At 41.3% G+C, this 26521-nt stretch overlaps 1 protein-coding gene across 1 annotated transcript in view; it reads left to right on the forward strand.

The window, feature by feature from the left end:
- Positions 1–26521, forward strand: part of fstl5 (follistatin-like 5) — a 427630-nt gene that overhangs the window by 243893 nt on the left and 157216 nt on the right. The window contains exon 8 of the mRNA XM_060926685.1: positions 105–271. Coding sequence (XP_060782668.1) covers positions 105–271 — 167 coding nt within the window. The remainder of the gene's footprint in view (positions 1–104; positions 272–26521) is intronic.

The raw sequence follows: 26521 nt of genomic DNA on the forward strand, positions 1-26521 counted from the left end.
TCAAGTGAACAAATGAGTTCTGGCAGCTTGACGTGTACATTTTGATTTTGTTTTTGCTTTGAGTACAGATTTGAGGCTTTAAATTGAGGTTCTGTTTTCCTCAGACATGTATGAGCTGAGCCTCGCTGAGGAGCAGAAGCTGATCGTCACCACAGTCACTGTGGGTCAGAGCGTCGTGCTGGCATGCGCCATCACGGGTGAGAGGCGACCGCCAATCATGTGGAGACGCAATAACCACACACTCAACACACTACAGCTGGAGGATATCAGTGTGAGTGAAATTCCACTTCCAACACACACACACACACACACACACACACACACACACACACACACACACACACACACACTTCCCCCCCAATTTGATTCCAGAGCACATCCAGAATAAATCTCTATCAGGTGTGCTGTGATAGGAAATTAATCCAGGGCGGGATGGTGTGATGAAGCGTACTTGCTGTTACCCCATGGAAGAGCATCATTTTCTTATAACAGCATGTCCAAAATTGGCTGTTCCTCATTCCCCACAGCAATTTCCCAATGTTCCTACTGTTTTATTTATAAAAAAAGAACTCCATATTTTTATCCATTTGTAGTTACATTTCATATTGTGGAACGTCCATGAAACAAGTTAGTCCATGAAACATCAGTTACATTGCAGTCGATATAAACAGTCATTCCTTTCCCAGCATCTCTGTTTGAAGACTTTCAACATGCTGACAGTGGAGACTCCTTCCATACATGCTACATAAATCACCATATTGGCAATTATTCTATCCACATTCACTGGATATGAGCAATTGCGTGCTCTGATTGGCTACTCTACTACAAGGCTATCAGCTCATATACTGTGAGTAGAGAAAAATAAAATGGTGGAGCATGTTGCTGAACCAACCATGGACAAAATAAAAACTCTACTCAAAAACAAAACCCTAAAAATACAAAAAAAAAGCAACAAAATATGGAATAGAAGTATTTGATGGTAGGAACATATCTTTTTCTTATTTTTCAAGAATTATTATTATCACATTTTTCCCAAATTGCTTCTGTCATTTTGCTGGTTTGTTTACATTCTTCATCTTTAAGCATTAAAATTTGTTGATTTTTTTAGACTGGTTCAAAAGCTCAAAGAAGTTTGAAAATTACAGAACTGAAATGTCCAGGGAAGAATTAAATAAATGTCTAAAGCTATTCTATACCTCGGCACGACAACAAGACGGCACTTTCTACCAAAAAAAAAAAACACCACTAAAGTCAATTCGTGCCGCTATCGATAGGTTTTTAAGAAGTCCACGTAAGTGGAAATGATTTTGCCGGACATTTTGTATAAAGTTTTTATTTATCAAATTTGCAAAAAAATTAAAATAAAAATGCTCTGTTTCTCAAAATGCAGTGAATCTTAGTAGAATAAAACAGTTACTTCACTCAAATTCGTCGTACATGGTATTCTGTAAAGTTATCCTACCTCTTGGATTTGTCCTACCAAGCCTACTGCGCATGCGCAGAACACATGACGTCATATCTTGGAAATTGGACCGAGTTTTGTCCTACCGATCAGATGGGCTGATAGAAAATCGGTGAGTATTTCACGCATTTGTAATGCGTAATGTAGGCATACTTGCAATTCAGAAACGTATAAAATACAGTATTTATAAACAAACGAAACGATGCCCTGTCATAACGTTGACTGCACAGTGCCCACTGCGTGACAGAATTAGCAAGTTCTCATACAGACCATTTTATTATTCAAAACAAGTCATTACAAATTATTTGACTTGGCCAAAGACTCGACCAATACGCACAAAACATAAAAATCGGCAAATGCGTGAAATACTCACCGATTTTCTATCAGCCCAGCTGATCGGTAGGACAAGACTCGGTCCAAATTCCAAGATACTGTATGATGTCATGTGTTCTGCGCATGCGCAGTAGGCTTGGTAGGACAAATCCAAGAGGTAGGATAACTTTACAGAACAATGGCTTATAGCCAACTCTGTGCCATGCACCTCACCGGCTATCAGCTCATGTACGACTCGATTTCATGGAATAACTGAATTATACAGTTTCTATTGTATAGAACCAATAATGTATTTCAGTATACAACCCCGATTACAAAAAATTTGGGACAAAGTACAAATTGTAAATAAAAACGGAATGCAATAATGTGGAAGTTTCAAAATTCCATATTTTATTCAGAATAGAACATAGATGACATATCAAATGTTTAAACTGGGAAAATGCATCATTTAAAGAGAAAAATTAGGTGATTTTTAAATTTCATGACAACAACACATCTCAAAAAAGTTGGGACAAGGCCATGTTTACCACTGTGAGACATCCCCTTTTCTCTTTACAACAGTCTGTAAACATCTGGGGACTGAGGAGACAAGTTGCTCAAGTTTAGGGATAGGAATGTTAACCCATTCTTGTCTAATGTAGGATTCTAGTTTCTCAACTGTCTTAGGTCTTTTTTTGTCGTATCTTCCGTTTTATGATGCGCCAAATGTTTTCTATGGGTGAAAGATCTGGACTGCAGGCTGGCCAGTTCAGTACCCGGACCCTTCTTCTACGCAGCCATGATGCTGTAATTGATGCAGTATGTGGTTTGGCATTGTCATGTTGGAAAATGCAAGGTCTTCCCTGAAAGAGACGTCGTCTGGATGGGAGCATATGTTGCTCTAGAACCTGGATATACCTTTCAGCATTGATGGTGTCTTTCCAGATGTGTAAGCTGCCCATGCCAAACGCACTAATGCAACCCCATACCATCAGAGATGCAGGCTTCTGAACTGAGCGCTGATAACAACTTGGGTCGTCCTTCTCCTCTTTAGTCCGAATGACACGGCGTCCCTGATTTCCATAAAGAACTTCAAATTTTGATTCGTCTGACCACAGAACAGTTTTCCACTTTGCCACAGTCCATTTTAAATGAGCCTTGGCCCAGAGAAGACGTCTGCGCTTCTGGATCATGTTTAGATACGGCTTCTTCTTTGAACTATAGAGTTTTAGCTGGCAACGGCGGATGGCACGGTGAATTGTGTTCACAGATAATGTTCTCTGGAAATATTCCTGAGCCCATTTTGTGATTTCCAATACAGAAGCATGCCTGTATGTGATGCAGTGCCGTCTAAGGGCCCGAAGATCACGGGCACCCAGTATGGTTTTCCGGCCTTGACCCTTACGCACAGAGATTCTTCCAGATTCTCTGAATCTTTTGATGATATTATGCACTGTAGATGATGATATGTTCAAACTCTTTGCAATTTTACACTGTCGAACTCCTTTCTGATATTGCTCCACTATTTGTCGGCGCAGAATTAGGGGGATTGGTGATCCTCTTCCCATCTTTACTTCTGAGAGCCGCTGCCACTCCAAGATGCTCTTTTTATACCCAGTCATGTTAATGACCTATTGCCAGTTGACCTAATGAGTTGCAATTTGGTCCTCCAGCTGTTCCTTTTTTGTACCTTTAACTTTTCCAGCCTCTTATTGCCCCTGTCCCAACTTTTTTGAGATGTGCTGCTGTCATGAAATTTCAAATGAGCCAATATTTTGCATGAAATTTCAAAATGTCTCACTTTCAACATTTGATATGTTGTCTATGTTCTATTGTGAATACAATATCAGTTTTTGAGATTTGTAAATTATTGCATTCCATTTTTATTTACAATTTGTACTTTGTCCCAACTTTTTTTGAATCGGGGTTGTAGATATGGAGGTGATTATAGAAAATTGTGCTCTGATTCGTCAAGAAATTCAGACTATTTATTGATGATCACCTTGAGTGACTCAGAAAAATGGCAGCCAATTGCTTTGTCACTGTACATAACAAAGAATTATAAATGATGAAAGAAAACACTGTTCCTAAAAGCACTAAAGATTCTATGAAGTTTGGTCTAAAACTATTCAAAGGTAAGGTGGGATTGTGATTTCTTTGATCGATTTCAAAACAAAAGTATTTTATGTGACTCGACATAGATAAGTGACACAAGCTTGTGTGCATTACATTTGCATGCCACTTTTGAAGATTGAAATAAATTATTTTTTTTAAATAATCACCTGTGTATATATACTAAAACAATTATCCGCCTCAGGCTCAGTGAATAATAACTTTTCCTTCGATGAATAATTGTTAAAGAATGGGCACGTTAATATCAACCTGTGATTTGCCTTGAAGCCAGAACTTCTCATCTCATCTAATTATCTGTAGCTGCTTTATCCTGTTCTACAGGGTCGCAGACAAGCTGGAGCCTATCCCAGCTGACTACGGGCGAAAGGCAGGGTACACCCTGGACAAGTCGCCAGGTCATCACAGGGCTGACACATAGACACAGACAACCATTCACACCTACGGTCAATTTAGAGTCACCAGTTAACCTAACCTGCATGTCTTTGGACTGTGGGGGAAACCGAAGCACCCGGAGGAAACCCACGTGGACAACATGCAAACCCTGCACAGAAAGGCCCTCGCCGGCCACAGGGCTCGAACCCGGACCTTTTTGCTGTGAGGCAACAGCGCTAACCACTACACCACCGTGCCGCTGCCAGAACTTCTGTAATAGAAAATTAAATCAACACCTTCTGACCAATCAGAATTGAGTTTTCGACACTGCTGTGGTTTACGATTGTGATTAAACCTATCCTGTTGTAATCAGTTAAATGAATCTATCCCAAATAAACTGAGTGTCAGTGCTTTACAGGGAAAACAGAAGAGAAATGATTATAAACTCTGCAGTAAATCAGCATCACGATGTCTCAGGCTCAATACACGCACAAACAAAAGCCAGAATGTACATAATATTAGTGGGATGTCGATATACACTGAGTCAGAGATGTTCAGAAGTCACTTTATATAAGCTGGAGTCACGTCTCAGGTCTCTGAGCTGCAGTCCTACATTATGATGCCAAATTTATCACATCAGCAATAGCACTTCAGTTAGATCCATCATGCTGTAAGTGAATCTTCAACTAAAGGCATATTATTTGAAGAAGGAACATATCGCGATTTCGAAACAGTCCACAACTCATCTTCTAGCCGTTTTTGCCTCATCACCTGAGGTAAAAGTGACCCGTAGTGTTTATATACACTGAAAAAAGTAACCTATAGAATTTACCCAATAAATCTGAGGTAACAATTTGCATTAACTTGTTTGGGGTAGATTTAATTCCATATATTGAGTATAAAATAACTGAAATAAAAAGTTATGAAATACTTAAATAAATTGGGTAAAATTTACCTCACATTTATGTATCGATTCAACAGCTACTTTCTCACTGAAATTGGGTAAAATTATCTCTTGTTTGCTAGTAGGTAATACCTGATAATTACTAAGGTCATCAATATCAGTTAGTAACCATTACTTGTTTGGAGAAGGTAAGATGTACCCCCCCAAAAAAAAGACTTTCAGATGGTTCATCATCTCAATGTTTTTAATCCATAAAATCATCAAAAAAAAAACACAGAATAAAGTGCAGTACAACAGCGTCACACAACATTTCAAGTAATGAACCTGTTTTATAACTCACTAAACTAACAGCTTCAAATGTTCTCATCTCATCTCATTATCTCTAGCCGCTTTATCCTTCTACAGGGTCGCAGGCAAGCTGGAGCCTATCCCAGCTGACTACGGGCGAAAGGCGGGGTACACCCTGGACAAGTCGCCAGGTCATCACAGGGCTGACACATAGACACAGACAACCATTCACACTCACATTCACACCTACGGTCAATTTAGAGTCACCAGTTAACCTAACCTGCATGTCTTTGGACTGTGGGGGAAACCGGAGCACCCAGAGGAAACCCACGCGGACACGGGGAGAACATGCAAACTCCACACAGAAAGGCCCTCGCCGGCCCAGGGGCTCGAACCCAGGACCTTCTTGCTGTGAGGCGACAGCGCTAACCACTACACCACCGTGCCGCCCCGCTTCAAATGTTGTTTCTGGATAATTGGCTAATGCAGACAACACTTTCAGCCAGAGAGAGGAAGATGGCAGTCCGAGAGTTCCCTGTCCCGCTCACTCAAACGCGCGGTCTGACGCATGCGCAATTTGGAGCACAGGACTCACGGCTTTGGGGTATATTTTACCGTATTTTTCCATGTAACAGTTGTTACTGTTAACGAATAGGTAGCATATGTATAATTTACCCATTACTTTATAATTCCTTGGCTGACTGCAATAATCGAGTACATTTTATATGGTTTGCATAGATTATATTTACCACTCTCCAAAATCACTTCTTACAGTGTACATGCTATTATCCATGGAGAAGTGACCTCTGATTCATTTCGTCAGTCCTGTTCTGCTGACTACATTTCTTTTTACTGTCTATAAACTTTGTCTGTTATCGTCTGTACAACTTGTGTAAGGGATCTGCTCTGATTTGATGAGGAGATAATGATGCAGGAGCAATGCAGACATTTTAGACGTCCGCTGTCGATTTGCAATCCGAGCCTCTCCGGCTTATTTTTCAGTTTATTTCAGGATGTAGCTCTCTAACAACTTGAACAAATCATGACATTCACTTGACGTGTTTGTTAAATGGGCTCCGAAGACAACCTGAAATTAGAAAGTAGTCAAAATAAAAACATGCCTGCAGCGTTTTGGTAAATCACTCTTAGCTAGCAAGAGTTTAGACATATTTAGGTAAACTTTAGGTTTTTCTTGTAGAAGCTAGAACATGATCTTTGTGGGAAAACAACCAGGGCAAGGTTAAACTCTTATCAAAATAAAAGTGGCCTGAAGGTTAAAGAAGCAGCCTTGGGCCCAAAGGGTTGCTGGGTCGATTCCTAGGACCGGCAAGAAAAATGAGACGGGAGTTGAGTGAATGAACAGCACTTACCCCTCCTTCTGTATCATGGCCAAAGTGCTCTTGAGCAAGGCACCAAACCCCCAACTGCTTCCTGGGTGCTGTAGCATAGCTGCCCACTGCGCTGGGTATGTGTTCATTGCTCATTTGTGTGTTCAAGGCAGAGGCAGAATTTTGCTTTGCTTGAGTGTACATGTGACAAATAAAGGCTTCTTCTGAAAAGAAGAGTTCTTTTTTTTCCATGTCACTTTAGGTGTTGGGGCAACACAGTGGTGTAGTGGTTAGCGCTGTTGCCTCACAGCAAGAAGGTCCGGGTTCGAGCCCTGTGGCCGGCGAGGGCCTTTCTGTGTGGAGTTTGCATGTTCTCCCCGTGTCTGCATGGATTTCCTCCGGGTGCTCTGGTTTCCCCCACAGTCCAAAGACATGCAGGTTAGGTTAACTGGTGACTCTAAATTGACCGTAGGTGTGAATGTGAGTGTGAATGGTTGTCTGTGTCTATGTGTCAGCCCTGTGATGACCTGGCGACTTGTCAAGGATGTACCCCGCCTTTCGCCCGTAGTCAGCTGGGATAGGCTCCAGCTTGCCTGCGACCCTGTAGAACAGGATAAAGCGGCTACAGATAATGAGATGAGATGAGACTTTAGGTGTTTGTTATAATGGCTCCTAACAGAAGTTGATCTTAGTTGGCAGACAACCAAGTCAAGGTTTAAAGTAATTGATTAATATTCCACTTATAATGTTATTATCTATACAATTGGTAAATATATTATCTATTAAGGTAGCACTATGGTCAGTAATTCTGGTGGGTGTGGTAATTTTTGGGTGGAGACTCATACTGTACATGGTATTAATAAATTCCTCAGTCATGCTGTGCTTATTAGGGTTCAACAGATCAATATTAGTATCCCCACAAATGAAGATAACTTTTTTATTATCTACTGTAAATGTCTTTTCTACGCAGTCCTTAAACGCCTCTATACTACAACCCCAATTCCAAAAAAGTTGGGACAAAGTACAAATTGTAAATAAAAATGGAATGCAATGATGTGGAAGTTTCAAAATTCCATATTTTATTCAGAATAGAACATAGATGACATATCAAATGTTTAAACTGAGAAAATGTATCATTTAAAGAGAAAAATTAGGTGATTTTAAATTTCATGACAACAACGCATCTCAAAAAAGTTGAGACAAGGCCATGTTTACCACTGTGAGACATCCCCTTTTCTCTTTACAACAGTCTGTAAACGTCTGGGGACTGAGGAGACAAGTTGCTCAAGTTTAGGGATAGGAATGTTAACCCATTCTTGTCTAATGTAGGATTCTAGTTGTTCAACTGTCTTAGGTCTTTTTTGTCGTATCTTCCGTTTTATGATGCGCCAAATGTTTTCTATGGGTGAAAGATCTGGACTGCAGGCTGGCCAGTTCAGTACCCGGACCCTTCTTCTATGCAGCCATGATGCTGTAATTGATGCAGTATGTGGTTTGGCATTGTCATGTTGGAAAATGCAAGGTCTTCCCTGAAAGAGACATCGTCTGGATGGGAGCATATGTTGCTCTAGAACCTGGATATACCTTTCAGCATTGATGGTGTCTTTCCAGATGTGTAAGCTGCCCATGCCACATGCACTAATGCAACCCCATACCATCAGAGATGCAGGCTTCTGAACTGAGCGCTGATAACAACTTGGGTCATCCTTCTCCTCTTTAGTCCGAATGACACGGCGTCCCTGATTTCCATAAAGAACTTCAAATTTTGATTCGTCTGACCACAGAACAGTTTTCCACTTTGCCACAGTCCATTTTAAATGAGCCTTGGCCCAGAGAAGACGTCTGCGCTTCTGGATCATGTTTAGATACGGCTTCTTCTTTGAACTATAGAGTTTTAGCTGGCAACGGCGGATGGCACGGTGAATTGTGTTCACAGATAATGTTCTCTGGAAATATTCCTGAGCCCATTTTGTGATTTCCAATACAGAAGTATGCCTGTGTGTGATGCAGTGCCGTCTAAGGGCCCGAAGATCACGGGCACCCAGTATGGTTTTCCGGCCTTGACCCTTACGCACAGAGATTCTTCCAGATTCTCTGAATCTTTTGATGATATTATGCACTGTAGATGATGATATGTTCAAACTCTTTGTAATTTTACACTGTCGAACTCCTTTCTGATATTGCTCCACTATTTGTCGGCGCAGAATTAGGGGGATTGGTGATCCTCTTCCCATCTTTACTTCTGAGAGCCGCTGCCACTCCAAGATGCTCTTTTTATCCCCAGTCATGTTAATGACCTATTGCCAGTTGACCTAATGAGTTGCAATTTGGTCCTCCAGCTGTTCCTTTTTTGTACCTTTAACTTTTCCAGCCTCTTATTGCCCCTGTCCCAACTTTTTTGAGATGTGTTGCTGTCATGAAATTTCAAAATGTCTCACTTTCGACATTTGATATGTTGTCTATGTTCTATTGTGAATACAATATCAGTTTTTGAGATTTGTAAATTATTGCATTTCGTTTTATTTACAATTTGTACTTTGTCCCAACTTTTTTGGAATCGGGCTTGTAGTTTCTGGCGCTCTATATACCGGTATACAGCTAATTAATACATTTCTAATTTTTTCAATATTAATTTCGATTGTTAAACATTCTAATAAGTTATCAATCACCGTTGTCATGCCATCTATTTACTTATAATTCAAATTACAGTCCACATACACCGCCACTCTTCCTCCACCTTTATTTTTCCTATTTATATAATTAAATTCATATCCAGCCAGTTCGAAATCCACTCCTTTCTCCAGGTCAATCCAGGTCTCCGATATTGCAATTATGTTGAATGGATGAGTAAACTGACTTAAGTATTCCTTGATGTGTTTGAAGTTAGCATACATGCTTCTGCTGTTGAAGTGTATTATTGATAATTTTCCCACAGCCTTAGTGGACTGATTGTACTGTTCCTCTGTGTAATAGTGTCAATTGTCCTTAATGGTTGAGAAAAAGTTATTGTCCCGGTCTATGTCATTTTCTGTATCCAATAGTTTATGGTCATTGAATTCATGTGGTTTCAGTTCCGGGTTTTCATAATCAACACGGGTCAGCCAAGATCAGATGGACCTTATAGGTTCCAAAATAACAAAAAACCCAAGGTTACCCAAAATGGTCAAAACTGTGATATTATGGGCTTGAACATATTGGGGTCCCATACCTAAAATTTCATGTAGCATTCTCTTTCCGTTTTGAAAATATACCTCATTTTATACATGCCCCATTCTGCTAGGTTGTTGACATTACGGACACTACATTAAAAGATATAACGGGATAGATCCACTTAAAACACCTCAAAAGCAAATGTTGATGGGGCAACGAACTGTTATGCCATAAAGTGCCCTGTCGAATGTTACAATTGAGTATAGTTACATATATTTGCTGGGTCTTCTAGTTATGTGACACGTTATCAGGGACCCCGATATTAGACAGAGAAACACAACATTTCACAACACTTTATTAAAGCTCCAATTACTGGGCTCACAAAACATCATTTTATGCATAGTATCGGCTTATTATAATAGTTCCTTAATTAATTGACAGTTGGTTGTCCTTTCCATCAAAGATTACATAGCTTATATACTTGTTGAACAATGTTGCACATAACGTTACGGACACTACACCCGTTACGGACACTACATATTGCAAATATATCTATTAATATAACAACTAAAGATGTATGAATATGTAACTAGAGCCCTACATGAGGCCAACAGGACCAATGCATGTCATAATCACCAAAAATGGTAAAAAATTCTGCAGCATTGTGTTACAGCAAGACCGTTACGGACACTACAGAAAACAACGGAAATGACACGCAAAATCTTTGGCATGTGAATTTTGCAAACATATGCCCCCAGCAACAAGGTTTTTGTATCAAATCATATCACATACTACATAAAATGTCTGTATTTAATTTAAAGTGTTTATTAAAATGCATTAAATAAGATTTCTCAGGCCATTTTCAACTTTGCAGTGACAAAGAAAACAAATTAGGTTCAGCACCCCCCCCATTGACAAAACTATTGTGAAAGATTTCATTTTTATCGGAATTCCGTGATTCAGCTGTCAATTTGTTCCTCAAAAATCTGCTGATTTACTAAAACAGTTAGTGTTTGAGTGGCGGCACGGTGGTGTAGTGGTTAGCGCTGTCGCCTCACAGCAAGAAGGTCCGGGTTCGAGCCCCGGGGCCGGCGAGGGCCTTTCTGTGTGGAGTTTGCATGTTCTCCCCGTGTCCGTGTGGGTTTCCTCCGGGTGCTCCGGTTTCCCCCACAGTCCAAAGACATGCAGGTTAGGTTAACTGGTGACTCTAAATTGACCGTAGGTGTGAATGTGAGTGTGAATGGTTGTCTGTGTCTATGTGTCAGCCCTGTGATGACCTGGCGACTTGTCCAGGGTGTACCCCGCCTTTCGCCCGTAGTCAGCTGGGATAGGCTCCAGCTTGCCTGCGACCCTGTAGAAGGATAAAGCGGCTAGAGATAATGAGATGAGATGAGTTAGTGTTTGATAAATTATTGCCAAGTTTAAGCAGCAATGATGCATTCTGGGGTATTAAATCAAATGAACATGCGTTACATGGTGAAAATGTGCAATATGAAGAGTTTGTCTGATAAAAAAAAACTGAAACATGGATTCAGTGGTGGTAAATTATGATCTGGCTTTGAAATGTCATACATTGGCAATGATAGTCTACCATTACAACATATGAAATAGTTTAATAAACATAAATAGAAGGCTGTTACATAGTGTTACATGATCTCAAACAAGTAGGTACATCTGATTGTGGCTGACCCGACAAGCAATTGCGTGAGCGGAGTAGTGTTCCGGGTAATGGATGAAAGAGTTATTTCGGTGTGTGTCATGGTTGAGTTTGATGTAGTGTCACGTCGGTATTGATTACCATACAGTCCCGATAGCCATCACTGATATTTGTCCAAGTCCTCGATGTTCCGTATGACCAGAACTCTTGCCTCCTCTGGTGTACCATTCAGCTTAATTAATACTTTGCAGTTGGTGATCCATGTAGATTGAATTTTATTTTCTTTCTTCAGATGTCGTGCTTTTCTGCCGATGTCAGCATTGTGTTTTGTCAGGTGCTCGTTGATGTAGACATTTGTACCTTTCGGTTTCCTTCCTTGTTTCAGCAATGTAGCTTTATGTTTCCGGCTGATGAATCTCATGATGATGGCAGTGTTCTCCTTGTCTCTCCTGGGTAGAATGCGGCAGGCCTCGACATTGTTGCAATCAATATCGATTCCCTTCAAGTGTAGGAATGCCGACACTTGTTGCTCCATGGAGTTGCTGCCCGGTTCATCAGATTCTCCCTCCCTTGTCACTGCTTTTGCATATGACCAGGGTTTAATCTGAATCCCAGTGACGATGACATCGTTCATCCTGGTGTACTGTTCTAATTCAGCAACTCTGCTTTCCAGGTGGGCGAGACGCCGGTCCTTCTCGGCGTTCTGCAGCCTGAGAGACTTTACTTCCGTCACCAGGTCCATGATGGTTTTCTATTGTTGTTTTATAAGAGAAACTTCTTCTGCCAGAAAGTCGAGTGACTTTTTAATGTCCTCGCCTTCCTCGGCTGTAAAGTTCTTTTTTGGTGGCATAATTCACCAGTAAAGCCATCCAATTCGGTAAAATGTTGTCCTTTTTATTTAATGTCTATAACTATCACACAAATTACCTTTTGGTGAAAATGTCTATGTCTCACCATTTTTCAATTTGGCTGTTTTCCAGAATTTGGTCATTAACACACCCGAAGAAATTCCTGGACCATGTTCATCTCTACTACCGTGCAATTTGAATAAGGTCGATATTTAATAAATAATTTCAGCTCTTCAGGCTTAAAAGTTCCTGCGTTTCTAATCATATCATTAGACTTACCTGGCTTATGAAATGCGCCTAGTATTTCTCATAGTCTTTGCTGCACATGATCATATGCTAATAGATATTTTCAAGCATGAAAAGCCTTGAGGCTGTAAATTAATTAGGCGCCAGTGACAACATGGATTTTTTTTTTTCTGTGTGTGTTTTGAAAATACCCACATTATATTATATCACATTACAATGTGATTTGCAAGCACACTTGTTTATTTTGGAAAAGAAGAGAAGGGAAAATGAGATGTTATACTTATTTCATGAGCGTGGTACGTCTCATTACATGTCATGAAAACTTTTCACGACACACTTTTTATTCACAAGTCAGTTATGTTCAGTCTGTTTAAAAATTGCCCAACACATGCAAAGAATTCCAATTGAGAAATTAATCACTTCCGAGATTTTACACTTTTTTATTCTTTTAGTTCACAGATCATTAACCTAATTAGACAAACCCATTCATCAGCAGTCTCATTCTGATTGGCTTCGATATGTTTTAATGTATATCTGGGGAGGGTTTTGTTCCCAGTTGTGCCATCAGTCATGTTATTCTCACATTATTAGGCTGCTAGTTTTGCATTACTTTTGCTACTTTTTCCTTCGAACATTTCTGACTCGGATAGCCGTAGGAGCTACATCACTCATCATGGCTCTGACTCAAAAGTAACACTTTATTATGAGCCAAACGGAAAGTGCTTAAGGAGAGTAGAGTAGCTTTGAGCTCTGGCAGCCACTCACTCTGTTTGAGTTAGACTGCCAAAGCAATCACGAGACCTGAGGAGGGTGCTTAGAGCACAAAAAAAAAAAAAAAGGATAAGGAAAGTAAATAAGTAATGCTTGCTAGGAGCTATAAGGGACCGCCGCGAGGACTGAAAGGCACATCAGTCCTCAAATCCACTGCAAAGGGAATCATTATGTGCGGTTTCTTTGCATTTCTGGCTGTGTGTGTGTGTGTGTGTGTGTGTGTGTGTGTGTGTGTGTGTGTGTGTGTGTGTTTCCCTGGCTCACCTATGCGTCTGGGTTGTAACTGAGTCAACCATAAAATCAGACTAAGCACTAGATGATGCTTGTGCAGCTAAACCCAATATTAAAAGCTGATGAGTGTGCGAGAAGCACAAAGAGGCTGAAATGATTTTTTGAACTTTCGTGATAAAATGTTTAAGGCTAAAACGCATTGAAGCACATTTAATCAGTGGCTTAATTTATTATATTCGCCCTACAGGAGCAGTCAAAAGTTTGTACACCCCTACTCTACTCATTCATAGGGGTGGGGTATTTTCTACATTGTAGAACAATACTGAAGACATCAAAACTATGAAATAACATATGGAATTATGTGGTAAACAAATAAAGTGAGGCGGCACGGTGGTGTAGTGGTTAGCGCTGTCGCCTAACAGCAAGAAGGTCTGGGTTCGAGCCCCATGGTCTCCTCCGGGTGCTCCGGTTTCCCCCACAGTCCAAAGACATGCAGGTTAGGTTAACTGGTGACTCTAAATTGACCGTAGGTGTGAATGTGAGTGTGAATGGTTGTCTGTGTCTATGTGTCAGCCCTGTGATGACCTGGCGACTTGTCCAGGGTGTACCCCGCCTTTCGTCCGTAGTCAGCTGGGATAGGCTCCAGCTTGCCTGCGACCCTGTAGAAGGATAAAGAGGCTAGAGATGATGAGATGAGATGAGATGAGGACTTGAAGGCAGCATCAGGTGACAATTGGGTGTGGCATCTCCAGAACTCCAACTCATAGGTTCCCCAAGAACAAGATGAAACCAGAGCAATTTTTCCAACGTACCCTACATTTCGTTGGTATTTCTATTATCAAGTGACTCAAATTATAAGTAACTCTTCTTGACAAGATACCAAATATCATCTCATACCTTCAGCTAAGATGGAAAACCAGGAAATGGAAGAAAAAAGGACACATCCGAATGGGAACTGGTGTAATTGTTTCCTTTAACATTATGAAATTCTAATGGGGAAAATGGTTGATGATAACCATGAGGTCAGTTTACGTACATGAGGAAATGTCTATCTATCTATCAATCAACTATATCATCCTATCCATCCATTATCTGTAGCCACTTATCCTGTACAATTGGTGTATTGGTTAGCGCTGTCGTCTCACAGCAAGAAGGTCTGGGTTCGAGCCCCGTGGTTTCCTCCGGGTGCTCTGGTTTCCCCCACAGTCCAAAGACATGCAGGTTAGGTTAACTGGTGACTCTACATTGACCGTAGGTGTGAATGTGAGTGTGAATGGTTGTCTGTGTCTATGTGTCAGCCCTGTGATGACCTGGCGACTTGTCCAGGGTGTACCCCGCCTTTCGCCTGTAGTCAGCTGGGATAGGCTCCAGCTTGCCTGCGACCCTGTGGAAGGATAAAGCAGCTAGAGATGATGAGATGAGACAAACAAAGTGTTAAAACACAAAATAGGTTTCATATTAGATTCTTCAAAGTATCCAGCATTTACCTTGATGACGCTTTGTACACTATTCACCCAATCTCCAAAAAGTGGGCCCAATAGCAATTTTTTGTGTCTTTGGCTTATGGGAGTTACAAAAAAAAAAAGTTACAGCATTGAATTATTAGCTTTCATTTAAAGCATATGTGATACTGGGGACTTTACAACTGGAATTGAAAGCCTCTGTTAAAGGTCCCATGGCATCGTTTTTTCATTAATTGTGCGGTGGTCTCTAGTATGAATGAATGCCCTGTGAGCCGGTTTTGGTGAAAAAAATGCTGTGGTTCTCCTGTTTCAGGCTGTTCTAGTTTGGTGGAGGAGCGGGTGGCGGGAGAACGACAGGATTTCAGTTCTTATCATTAATATTCATGACATGTAAACGTGTTACCTCTGATTGGCTAACAGCACTGTGACGCTACCTCCAGTGGGTCAGAACAAGCGGATGTGGGTGTCTTACTATGGCGAGAGAGAAGGAACAAACCGCGAAAGGAAAAATACCGCGCGCTGACGTCATTAAGGTGCAACGCGAGGAAATAAAATAAATTCAACAAATGTTTGGGTTTTTACTGAACAAACAAACAAATAAAATGAACGAGTTACTTAAAAAAAGAATGTGGGTGTCTGTAAAAACTGTTTTGATTGGCTATTATAACAGAGCATGCTGCATGCTTTTTGGTTTTGTAGCGCAGATTACCTGGCTAACTGCAGGAAGCGGTTAGCTGCACAGCTAATGTAGCCATTGCAAGGCTAACGCACCGATTTTAAAACACGGCAAAACGACTTAACAGTTATACACTTACTTGTTCAGTGTTTGTGGCTGATGCGGCAGGGATGCTTGGTACGGACCCAGGCTTCAGTGACAGTTGATGTGCAAAACCTGCCCTGTACTGTCCCAAGTTGTGGAAACATTCATCAGGAAAATGCTTCCGACAAACATACACCGTCTTAGGTAGATTCAACGGCGTATTATTGGAGTAAATAAAATTAAGCCACTGCGTCTTCAGGGGCTCTCCCGTCGGCAGTAAAAACAGACTCCTTTCTGTGTTGTCACATCCATGTACAGCGCAATTTCCATGTTTGGTGGCAACTTTTGAGCTGGGCGGGCAATCCATACAGTGGGTGGGAATCCAGAGGGGGGCGTGGGGATCATCTCCCTTGCTGACATAGTAAAGGGAAGAGCTTATCAACGCGCCGTTTTGACGCGCCATTCTCAAATGTTGGGCATAGTTTGGTTTACACATTATGAAATTTCTAGCCACTGGGGTGACTTAAGAAGGTCAGAGGAACTCATTTTAACGTTAAAAAAGCTCAGAAAGTGAAAATTTCATGCCATGGGACCTTTAACGTGTTATCACTCTGTGAACTCAAATACCCCCAAAACACCTTTTTTTTTAAAAAATGTCCATGCAGCAATTACTCTACAAACTCTTCTATTAAAATACTTTTTAACCATTCAAGGTTAAATTTTTAATATTTGGATGCTGTTCTGTAAATGATCTTGCTTGAAATTGACAATAGTTTTTTTACTACGATCACCATTTCTCCGATCTTATGGACTGTTGTCCACAGATTTAGTAACTTCCATTACCGAAGTTTAATGAGCAGTTATTTTGTATTAATAAAATATTAACTGTCGGGTTTCGTGTCAGTCACTTCTCTTTATATCACAGTTTCAGTTTTTAAAAAGTTATTAGGTTAATATGGGACGGCTTTGGGCTGAGGTGCCTTTGAGCGAGGCACCTAACTCCCAACTGCTCCCCGGGTGCTGTTAGCATGGCTGCCCACTGCTCTGGGTATGTGTGTGTGCTCATTGCTCACGTGTGTGTTCACTGCTTCAGATGGGTTAAATGCAGAGAGGAATTTCACAAGTGTGTAATGAATAAAGTTATGCTTTCTTTCTTTCTTTCTCTTATTATTTCCCTCTTAAGCAAAGCTAATGAGAAATTAGTTAAGAAGTAAGGCCAAGTAGTACCGAATGGTTAAGGACATAACTTCCATTACCAATGTTTCATGAAAACAACAACAATTGTGATCCTTCAAGATTATCCATGCAAATGAGAAGGTATCCATGCTCTACTAATCCAACAATTAGTACATATTGGTTTGTGTATTAGAAAGGAATGGGAGAGCAAAACCTTTGAAAATGTAACATCCGTTACCATAACATCTGTTAGCTTGAACTTTAGAATACCTTATACACATGGGTTTCAATGTAGTGACCTTTGAAACATGAACTGGCTGACTCAATGTCCCTTTAAAATAGATACGTCAATCATTTCCGCCCATTGTTTTTTTCACAATACCCCTCTTCGTGGCTTCATTTTTCAAGAAACCCACATCATAAACAAGAACATATACTTTAAGAAACAAAAACGGTTCATATTAACAACAGCATGAAGTTATATTTGTGCTTTGTTCTCGTCCTGTGCTTGAATAAAAGGAATTCAAACATTAAAGCTTAGATAATTACATTTGTTGATTATATTATCCTTTTTTCCAACATCCATCCATCCATTATCTGTAGCTGCTTATCCTGTACAGGGTCGCAGGCAAGCTGGAGCCTATCCCAGCTGACTATGGGCGAAAGGCGGGGTACACCCTGGACAAGTCGCCAGGTCATCGCAGGGCTGACACATAGACACAGACAACCATTCACACCTACGGTCAATTTAGAGTCACCAGTTAACCTAACCTGCATGTCTTTGGACTGTGGAGGAAACCGGAGCACCCGGAGGAAACCCACGCGGACACAGGGAGAACATGCAAACTCCGCACAGAAAAGCCCTCACTGGCCGCTGGGGTCGATCCCAGGACCTTCTTGCTGTGAGGCGACAGCGCTAACCACTACATTACTGTGCCACCCCTTTTTCCAACATAGTTTTTTTTTTTTGTATATATAGGAGACTACGATGTAAAAATTATACCATTCAGCTACTTTGCCTCATGTATTAAGCATATATTACATTGGAATGGATACCTAACACCTCATCTCATCTCATTATCTCTAGCCGCTTTATCCTGTTCTACAGGGTCGCAGGCAAGCTGGAGCCTATCCCAGCTGACTACGGGCGAAAGGCGGGGTACACCCTGGACAAGTCGCCAGGTCATCACAGGGCTGACACATAGACACAGACAACCATTCACACTCACATTCACACCTACGGTCAATTTAGAGTCACCAGTTAACCTAACCTGCATGTCTTTGGACTGTGGGGGAAACCGGAGCACCCGGAGGAAACCCACGCGGACACGGGGAGAACATGCAAACTCCACACAGAAAGGCCCTCGCCGGCCCCGGGGCTCGAACCCAGGACCTTCTTGCTGTGAGGCGACAGCGCTAACCACTACACCACCGTGCCGCCCTGGATACCTAACACGTTGAGAGTAAAAAAAAAAAAATGTTTGTAGGTCTGTATCTTTCAGGGTATTTGTCATTTGAGAGTAAATACAATAAAAACTATCACAACATTAGAAATATTGGACCAATGGTGCCTTTTTTTTTTTAGATATTTACTCCTTGATAAAAGTACTATCACCTGAAACTATTGCAGAGGTACCGTACACATCTGACACCAATCTTTCCTCATTTTCATCACCCTAATGGGCCCACTTTTCATAGATTCGGTGTATTGGCATTATCTTAACCAGCTTAACCTGGAATGCTTTTCAATTAACAGCTGTGCCTCATCAAAAGTTAATTAGTGGACGGTTTTCTTGCCTTCTTAATGCGTTTGAGATCAAACAGTAAATAGGAAATAATACAAATACAGTAAACAGCCCTATTCAACACCACAACATAGAGTATGATGTCAAGAACCACTCGACTAAGTAAAGAGAAACGGCATCCATCATTACTTTAAGACATGAAGTGTCTTTTCATTCATTAAATAAAGAAAAAAACATTAAATTAGACCATGTATCCACACTTTTGACTGGTACTGTATGCTGTAGCAGTTTGCTAACACTTCTTTTTTTTTTATTAAAGAACAACACATTATCTCATTCTCATTATCTCTAGCCGCTTTATCCTGTTCTACAGGGTCGCAGGCAAGCTGGAGCCTATCCCAGCTGACTACGGGCGAAAGGCAGGGTACACCCTGGACAAGTCGCCAGGTCATCACAGGGCTGACACATAGACACAGACAACCGTTCACACTCTCATTCACACCTACGCTCAATTTAGAGTCACCAGTTAACCTAACCTGCATGTCTTTGGACTGTGGGGGAAACCAGAGCACCCAGAGGAAACCCATGCGGACAACATGCAAACTCCTCACAGAAAGGCCCTTGCCGGCCACGGGGCTCGAACCCAGACCTTCTTGCTGTCAGGCGACAGCGCTAACCACTATGCCAAACACAACACATTATGTTTTTGTTTTTTGTCCATTTATAATTATATTTAATGTTGTGGAACGTCCATGGAACAAGTTATTTCTGGTTATGTTATAACACAGGAGTATAAACCATTCAAAGTTTAATACAGAATGCACCTTTAAAATGTTTACTTTTAATATGGAGACTCCGTGATTAAACCATCATCCATTGCTATTCACATGCACTCTCAAAGAGAGTGAAAAGCTCAAACCTATCACTTTAAAGATGTCTTCATTTGTCCCACTGGGTTGGTCCTTCTGGAGAACAATGTTATCTTTCACGTACAGAACACACACACACACACACACACACACACTACTAATAACATGAAGTGTGCTTTTCTTCTACCTTAGACTTTAAATAATAAGCATAATCCATGCACTCAGACTTCTAGGTGCATAGCCTAATGGTTAAAGAAGCTGCTTTGGGACCAAAAGACCACCAGTTCGATTCCCTAGACCAGTAGGAATGGCTGAAGTGCCCTTGAGCAAGGCACCTAACCCCAACATGCTCTGGATATGTTGTACATTGCTCTGGATAAGAGCATCTACTAAATGTAATGGAAATGCAAAGCTACAAAATCAGTCCTGACCTGGTCTGAGATCAGTTTTGTTAGGCCCTGTGGAGAAACCTTTCATGAAAGTTTGCAGCTTTTTTTTTTTTTTAGCTATTTACGTGAGCTTTATAGCAAACATGAAGGTCTGGCACTGTTTCTATATCAAACACACATTCATTTAACAGACATTCTCACAAACTTTTTTTTCCCCCCTTCCCTGAGGCCAAGGCCTGTTTTGGTTGCAATACAGTTTCATAGAGTGTAAAAATTTTTTTTTAAGTTTTCTCAAGGTCTCTGGCTGGTTAACAGTTCTAACTTTTGAGGATTCTGCTTCCTTAACACTTCGTTGCATGATTTTGCACATTAGCATTTTACATAACATGTAACATACAAGGACTTCTTCAGAAGAATAAATTAATGCAGTGGGACCAAAGATGAACCTTTCATAGTGCCAAGTTCCACCTTTTTCTTTGGGAGTGTATGACAATGGCAATAAATGATGGATTAATCGGTGTGTTTTAAAGGTGCCATCTGTAATAGTTCAGCATGGATCTAGATCTGCAATATCAAATTTTCATCTCATCTCATTATCTCTAGCCGCTTTATCCTTCTACAGGGTCGCAGGCAAGCTGGAGCCTATCCCAGCTGACCACGGGCGAAAGGCGGGGTACACCCTGGACAAGTCGCCAGGTCATCACAGGGCTGACACATAGACACAGACACCCATTCACACTCACATTCACACCTACGGTCAATTTAGAGTCACCAGTTAACCTAACCTGCATGTCTTTGGACTGTGGGGGAAACCGGAGCACCCGGAGGAAACCCACGCGGACACGGGGAGAACATGCAAACTCCACACAGAAAGGCCCTCGCCGGCCCCGGGGCTCGAACCCAGGACCTTCTTGCTGTGAGGCGACAGCGCTAACCACTACACCACCGTGCCGCCATATCAAATTTTATATGAGAAAAAAAATATTTGTGACATTGCTATGTGATGGGGCGGCACGGTGGTGTAGTGGTTAGCACTGTCACCTCACAGCAAGAAGGTCCTGGGTTCGAGCCCCAGGGCCGACGGGGGCCTTTCTGTGCGGAGTTTGCATGTTCTCCCCGTGTCCGCGTGGGTTTCCTCTGGGTGCTCCGGTTTCCCCCACAGTCCAAAGACATGCAGGTTAGGTTAACTGGTGACTCTAAATTGACCGTAGGTGTGAATGTGAGTGTGAATGGTTGTCTGTGTCTATGTGTCAGCCCTGTGATGACCTGGTGACTTGTCCAGGGTGTACCCCGCCTTTCGCCCGTAGTCAGCTGGGATAGGCTCCAGCTTGCCTGCGACCCTGTAGAACAGGATAAAGCGGCTAGAGATAAGGAGATGAGATGAGACAAAAAAACCCCACCTTTGTTTCATTTTCTTAATAATCAACAATATGTTTAACCACATTTGTACATGTTGGAGTAAAATATAATAGTCTATTATCTAAAACATTCCTTTTATGAAAAATGAATGAAGTTAATAACAAATCGGCCTTTTTAAAATCTTTTATGAACACTTTTACTACCTTCATTTGATTCTCTTTTCTTTGAGTTTCATCAGTCTGTAAAAAGAGAGCTCCAATTTCTTGTTCAATCTTTTTGGACAGTTAATCGCAAAGCAGCGCTTTCACATTTTAGATCTCTTTTTGTGTGTGGGGGTGTTTTCATGGCATTAGAGTGGTGTTACTTCCGCCTCACGCGAAGTCATGTGCATTCCCACTATAGATGACTTGCAGCCACGTGATCAAAATGTTCTACGTCATGAGCATCCGCCATAATGGTGGGTATACAAATCAACTACGATGGAAGCCGCTGAAAGCGTGTCTGTAAATAATGCTGAATTTTCTCAGTATTACCACAACTTGAATGGTCAAGCGAAGAGTTGATACAAAGAGAAAATAGATGTGTGGTTTTGACCCGTATTATTTTAAAAAGTCAGACTTTTCTGAAGATAAGATGCTTTTACTGACCATCGAGTACCCAGATATAACGTTCTATCTGGTTTGGCTGCCAAAGAATCAAGCCCGACCTCGGACGAAACATAGCCCATGTTCTGAGTGGGTGCCCAGTCTGGATTGCTTCTATTGTACAATTTTGCTGGCGCTCCTCAAAGCGAAATGGTAACACACGTCTTAATATTATAATGACCAAGTGAACCACAACAAGAGAACGCTCATTTTATAGCAAAATTCTAGCAACACGAAATAAAATTCTTCCATGATCTTATCGAGAAAGCTTTTGAATCTCGCCTGAGATAAAATGATCACTGCAAACACGAGCTGTTTTGGTTTTAGCCTCTGTTAGATCAGCCCTGCCGATGTTGTTCAGCCGTGCTCGTCTCCTCTCCATACTAAGCCTCAGAGTTTCCTCACCCTCTTTCCGGATCACGGACGGAATTCTAAAAAATCGGACCGTGCCACGGTCACGAGTACTGCTGTGACCACAACCATGTACAGCACGAAGATATGGCAGAGCTAAAAGAACGCTTAAAGCAGTGGAAAAACAGAGTTGTGCATGCGTGACTACGTTTTGTATGGAATGTCGCTTGACCTCGCATTTGTATCTCCACCAACATGGCCGACATCCGGGTCTCTATTTTGCTTTGACATCACTTGCAAGTACATTATTGCTCCCTCTTCTGTCTAAATGATGCAATTACAGCTAGTAAAAACTAAGAAATTACGCAGTCTGATAATCGCAATTTAGGTTTTTTTTAATTTGATTGATTCAAATGGTCATAAATTTGTATCGCAATTTATCATTGCATGATATATATCATATCATATCATTACATGCCTATTAGTTTCCAAACCACACAATTCCTCATAGACAACAGATGGTTTCTAAAAATTACAAACCACCGCTTTAATATCATGAGCTTATATGACTAGAGAAAATGCTATTTAACTAGACATGTATTGTTTATGCAGTCCTTAGTAACAAAAGGCATGAAAGCATTTGCAAGCCTCAAACAACTTCAATAGTTCAATAAATGAGTGAATTTCCAGGTGAACCTGAACAGTATTTGAAGTGAAAGCATTTGAAGCGAGGGCACATTAAATGTGAAAATGAAATCTTGCCGGTGTGTTGCATCACTAGATGCAGCCACAACTGTCAGGGGTAAAGTGTGAACTTGTGAAACTCTTCTGTTGCTTACTCTGGACAACTTTTACAGAAGAGCTGGATATGACAGCATAAATGATGAAATACACATTTTAATATCTTAGCAAAAGTGAAGACAATTCATCTTTAGGCAAAAATTTTTTGAGATACTTCTAAGGATTCGTATTGATTAAAGACAATACTTGACAATTATTGCAATTCTGCATTTCATAATCTTTTGAAGTGTCTTGTTTTTGTTCGTATATATCCAGCAGAGCGGAACCGTCAGAGCCTTCTAGGCCTTCAGTAGGCATATCAGACACCCGCTGGCCGTGATGTGAAAATTGTCCATGCAGACGCTCATCAAAGTTTCCAAACCTGTCATTGCTTACACTACCGTTCAAAAGTTTGGGGTCACCCAGACAATTTTGTGTTTTCCATGAAAAGTCACACTTTTATTTACCACCATAAGTTGTAAAATGAATAGAAAATATAGTCAAGACATTTTTTCTGGCCATTTTGAGCATTTCATCGACCCCACAAATGTGATGCTCCAGAAACTCAATCTGCTCAAAGGAAGGTCAGTTTTATAGCTTCTCTAAAGAGCTAAACTGTTTTCAGCTGTGCTAACATGATTGTACAAGGGTTTTCTAATCATCCATTAGCCTTCTGAGGCAATGAGCAAACACATTGTACCATTAGAACACTGAGAGTTGCTGGAAATGGGCCTCTATACACCTATGGAGATATTGCACCAAAAACCAGACATTTGCAGCTAGAATAGTCATTTACCACATTAGCAATGTATAGAGTGGATTTCTGATTAGTTTTAAGTGATCTTCATCGAAAAGAACAGTGCTTTTCTTTCAAAAATAAGGACATTTCAAAGTGACCCCAAACTTTTGGTCATGAATACTATCATTAAAAAGCTTATAATCTCTGCTTTCCAAAGAAATTTCTCTCGCCAGCCCTGTGATGATCTGGAGACTTGTCCAGGGTATATCCCACCTTTCGCCCGTAGTCAGCTGGGATAGGCTCCAGCTTGCCTGCAACCCTGTAGAACAGGATAAAGTGGCTAAAGATAATGAGATGAAATGAGAGATGAGAAGATCTGCAGTACTTTGGGAGTAACGGCAGGTTGAAGTTGGTACAACAGAGTACACACTGCTCGCATGACGTCGGGAAACTGCCGGTGCTATTTGAGTCATGGGAAAGCGGTCGAGCTCTCTCTCTCTCTTTTCTGATCGATTTCTGACTGGATTACTCGTGAATATCAATCAGATAACTTTTATAGGGATGTTCTCCAAGTTCTCACTGTTTCAATGAAGTCTCTCATCTCATCTCATTATCTCTAGCCGCTTTATCCTTCTACAGGGTCGCAGGCAAGCTGGAGCCTATCCCAGCTGACTACGGGCGAAAGGCGGGGTACACCCTGGACAAGTCGCCAGGTCATCACAGGGCTGACACATAGACACAGACAACCATTCACACTCACATTCACACCTACGGTCAATTTAGAGTCACCAGTTAACCTAACCTGCATGTCTTTGGACTGTGGGGGAAACCGGAGCACCCGGAGGAAACCCACGCGGACACGGGGAGAACATGCAAACTCCACACAGAAAGGCCCTCGCCGGCCCCGGGGCTCGAACCCAGGACCTTCTTGCTGTGAGGCGACAGCGCTAACCACTACACCACCGTGCCGCCTGTTTCAATGAAGTATTCAGCAAAATGTTCCATCTGCTAGTTTTGATGTTATGATTCACGGGAGACTTTGAAGTGAGTTTTTGTAGCTTTACAGTACCTACTTATTTTTTCAAATCAAACTGATTCATGATTTGTAGTGGGAGGGACCAAAAATGTATCGCCCTCAGCCTTCTCGAAGGCCAATGCGAGCTTAACCGCGAGTCAGTGCCGTCAGCGTAGCAGTGAAGTCACCTTCCAGCCAGTGTAGCGTTCATCAGTAGTGTTAGCAAATGCTAATAAAGCGGTCAAGCAAGTGCTATTGAGAGCAAGCAGCACAAGCTAATGACCGAGAAACTAAGATTTCTGTCTCCAGACTCTTCTTCCACACTGTATGGTTGCCTCAGTATTTTTCAATCAGACTTAAGTATTCATTTCCCTCTGTAATTTACTTAGTTACTTTTAAAATCAACATCGACAGCTACACACAACGGAGTGACCTGGCACCCTGCCACTAATCCCTTACAAAATCCTTTGCCCTGTTGCTTTTTTTGGCACGTCTGGCTAAGTTTTGGCTGAGCTGATGTCCCAGCTCTAATAGTAACAGTTCACCACTGATATCCAGGGTCATGTTTTGGAAAGGACATTTTCAAAAGCTGAACAGCAGAAGTCAGAAGCTGAAAACCTGCAATCAATCAGTTACAGATTAGCAATGAGATTACCAACTTTATTACAACTTTGAACACCACAATTCTTTTTAACCATTTATAGGTATGTTTAATGTTGTGGAACCCCCATAAAACAAGCCAATTCCTGTTATCACTTGCATTATAACAGCTATAAACAGTCATCCTCTCTTGAAATTAATAAGACAGAAAAATGCAGCTTGTCACGTGAACAAGAAATCACATACAGTGGGGCAAAAAAGTATTTAGTCAGTCACCAATTGTGCAAGTTCTCCCACTTAAAAAGATGAGAGAGGCCTGTAATTTTCATCATAGGTATACCTCAACTATGAGAGACAAAATGAGAAAAAAAAATCCAGAAAATTACATTGTCTGATTTTTAAAGAATTTATTTGCAAATTATGATGGAAAATAAGTATTTGGTCAATAACAAAAGTTCATCTCAATACTTTGTTATATACCCTTTGTTGGCAATGACAGAGGTCAAACGTTTTCTGTAAGTCTTCACAAGGTTTTCACACACTGTTGCTGGTATTTTGGCCCATTCCTCCATGCAGATCTCCTCTAGAGCAGTGATGTTTTGGGGCTGTCGCTGGGCAACACGGACTTTCAACTCCCTCCAAAGATTTTCTATGGGGTTGAGATCTGGAGACTGGCTAGGCCACTCCAGGACCTTGAAATGCTTCTTACGAAGCCACTCCTTCGTTGCCCGGGCGGTGTGTTTGGGATCATTGTCATGCTGAAAGACCCAGCCACATTTCATCTTCAATGCCCTTGCTGATGGAAGGAGGTTTTCACTCAAAATCTCACGATACATGGCCCCATTCATTCTTTCCTTTACACAGATCAGTCGTCCTGGTCCCTTTGCAGAAAAACAGCCCCAAAGCATGATGTTTCCACCCCCATGCTT

The sequence above is a fragment of the Neoarius graeffei genome, chromosome 8, assembly GCF_027579695.1.
Source record: "Neoarius graeffei isolate fNeoGra1 chromosome 8, fNeoGra1.pri, whole genome shotgun sequence".
NCBI lineage: Eukaryota > Metazoa > Chordata > Actinopteri > Siluriformes > Ariidae > Neoarius > Neoarius graeffei.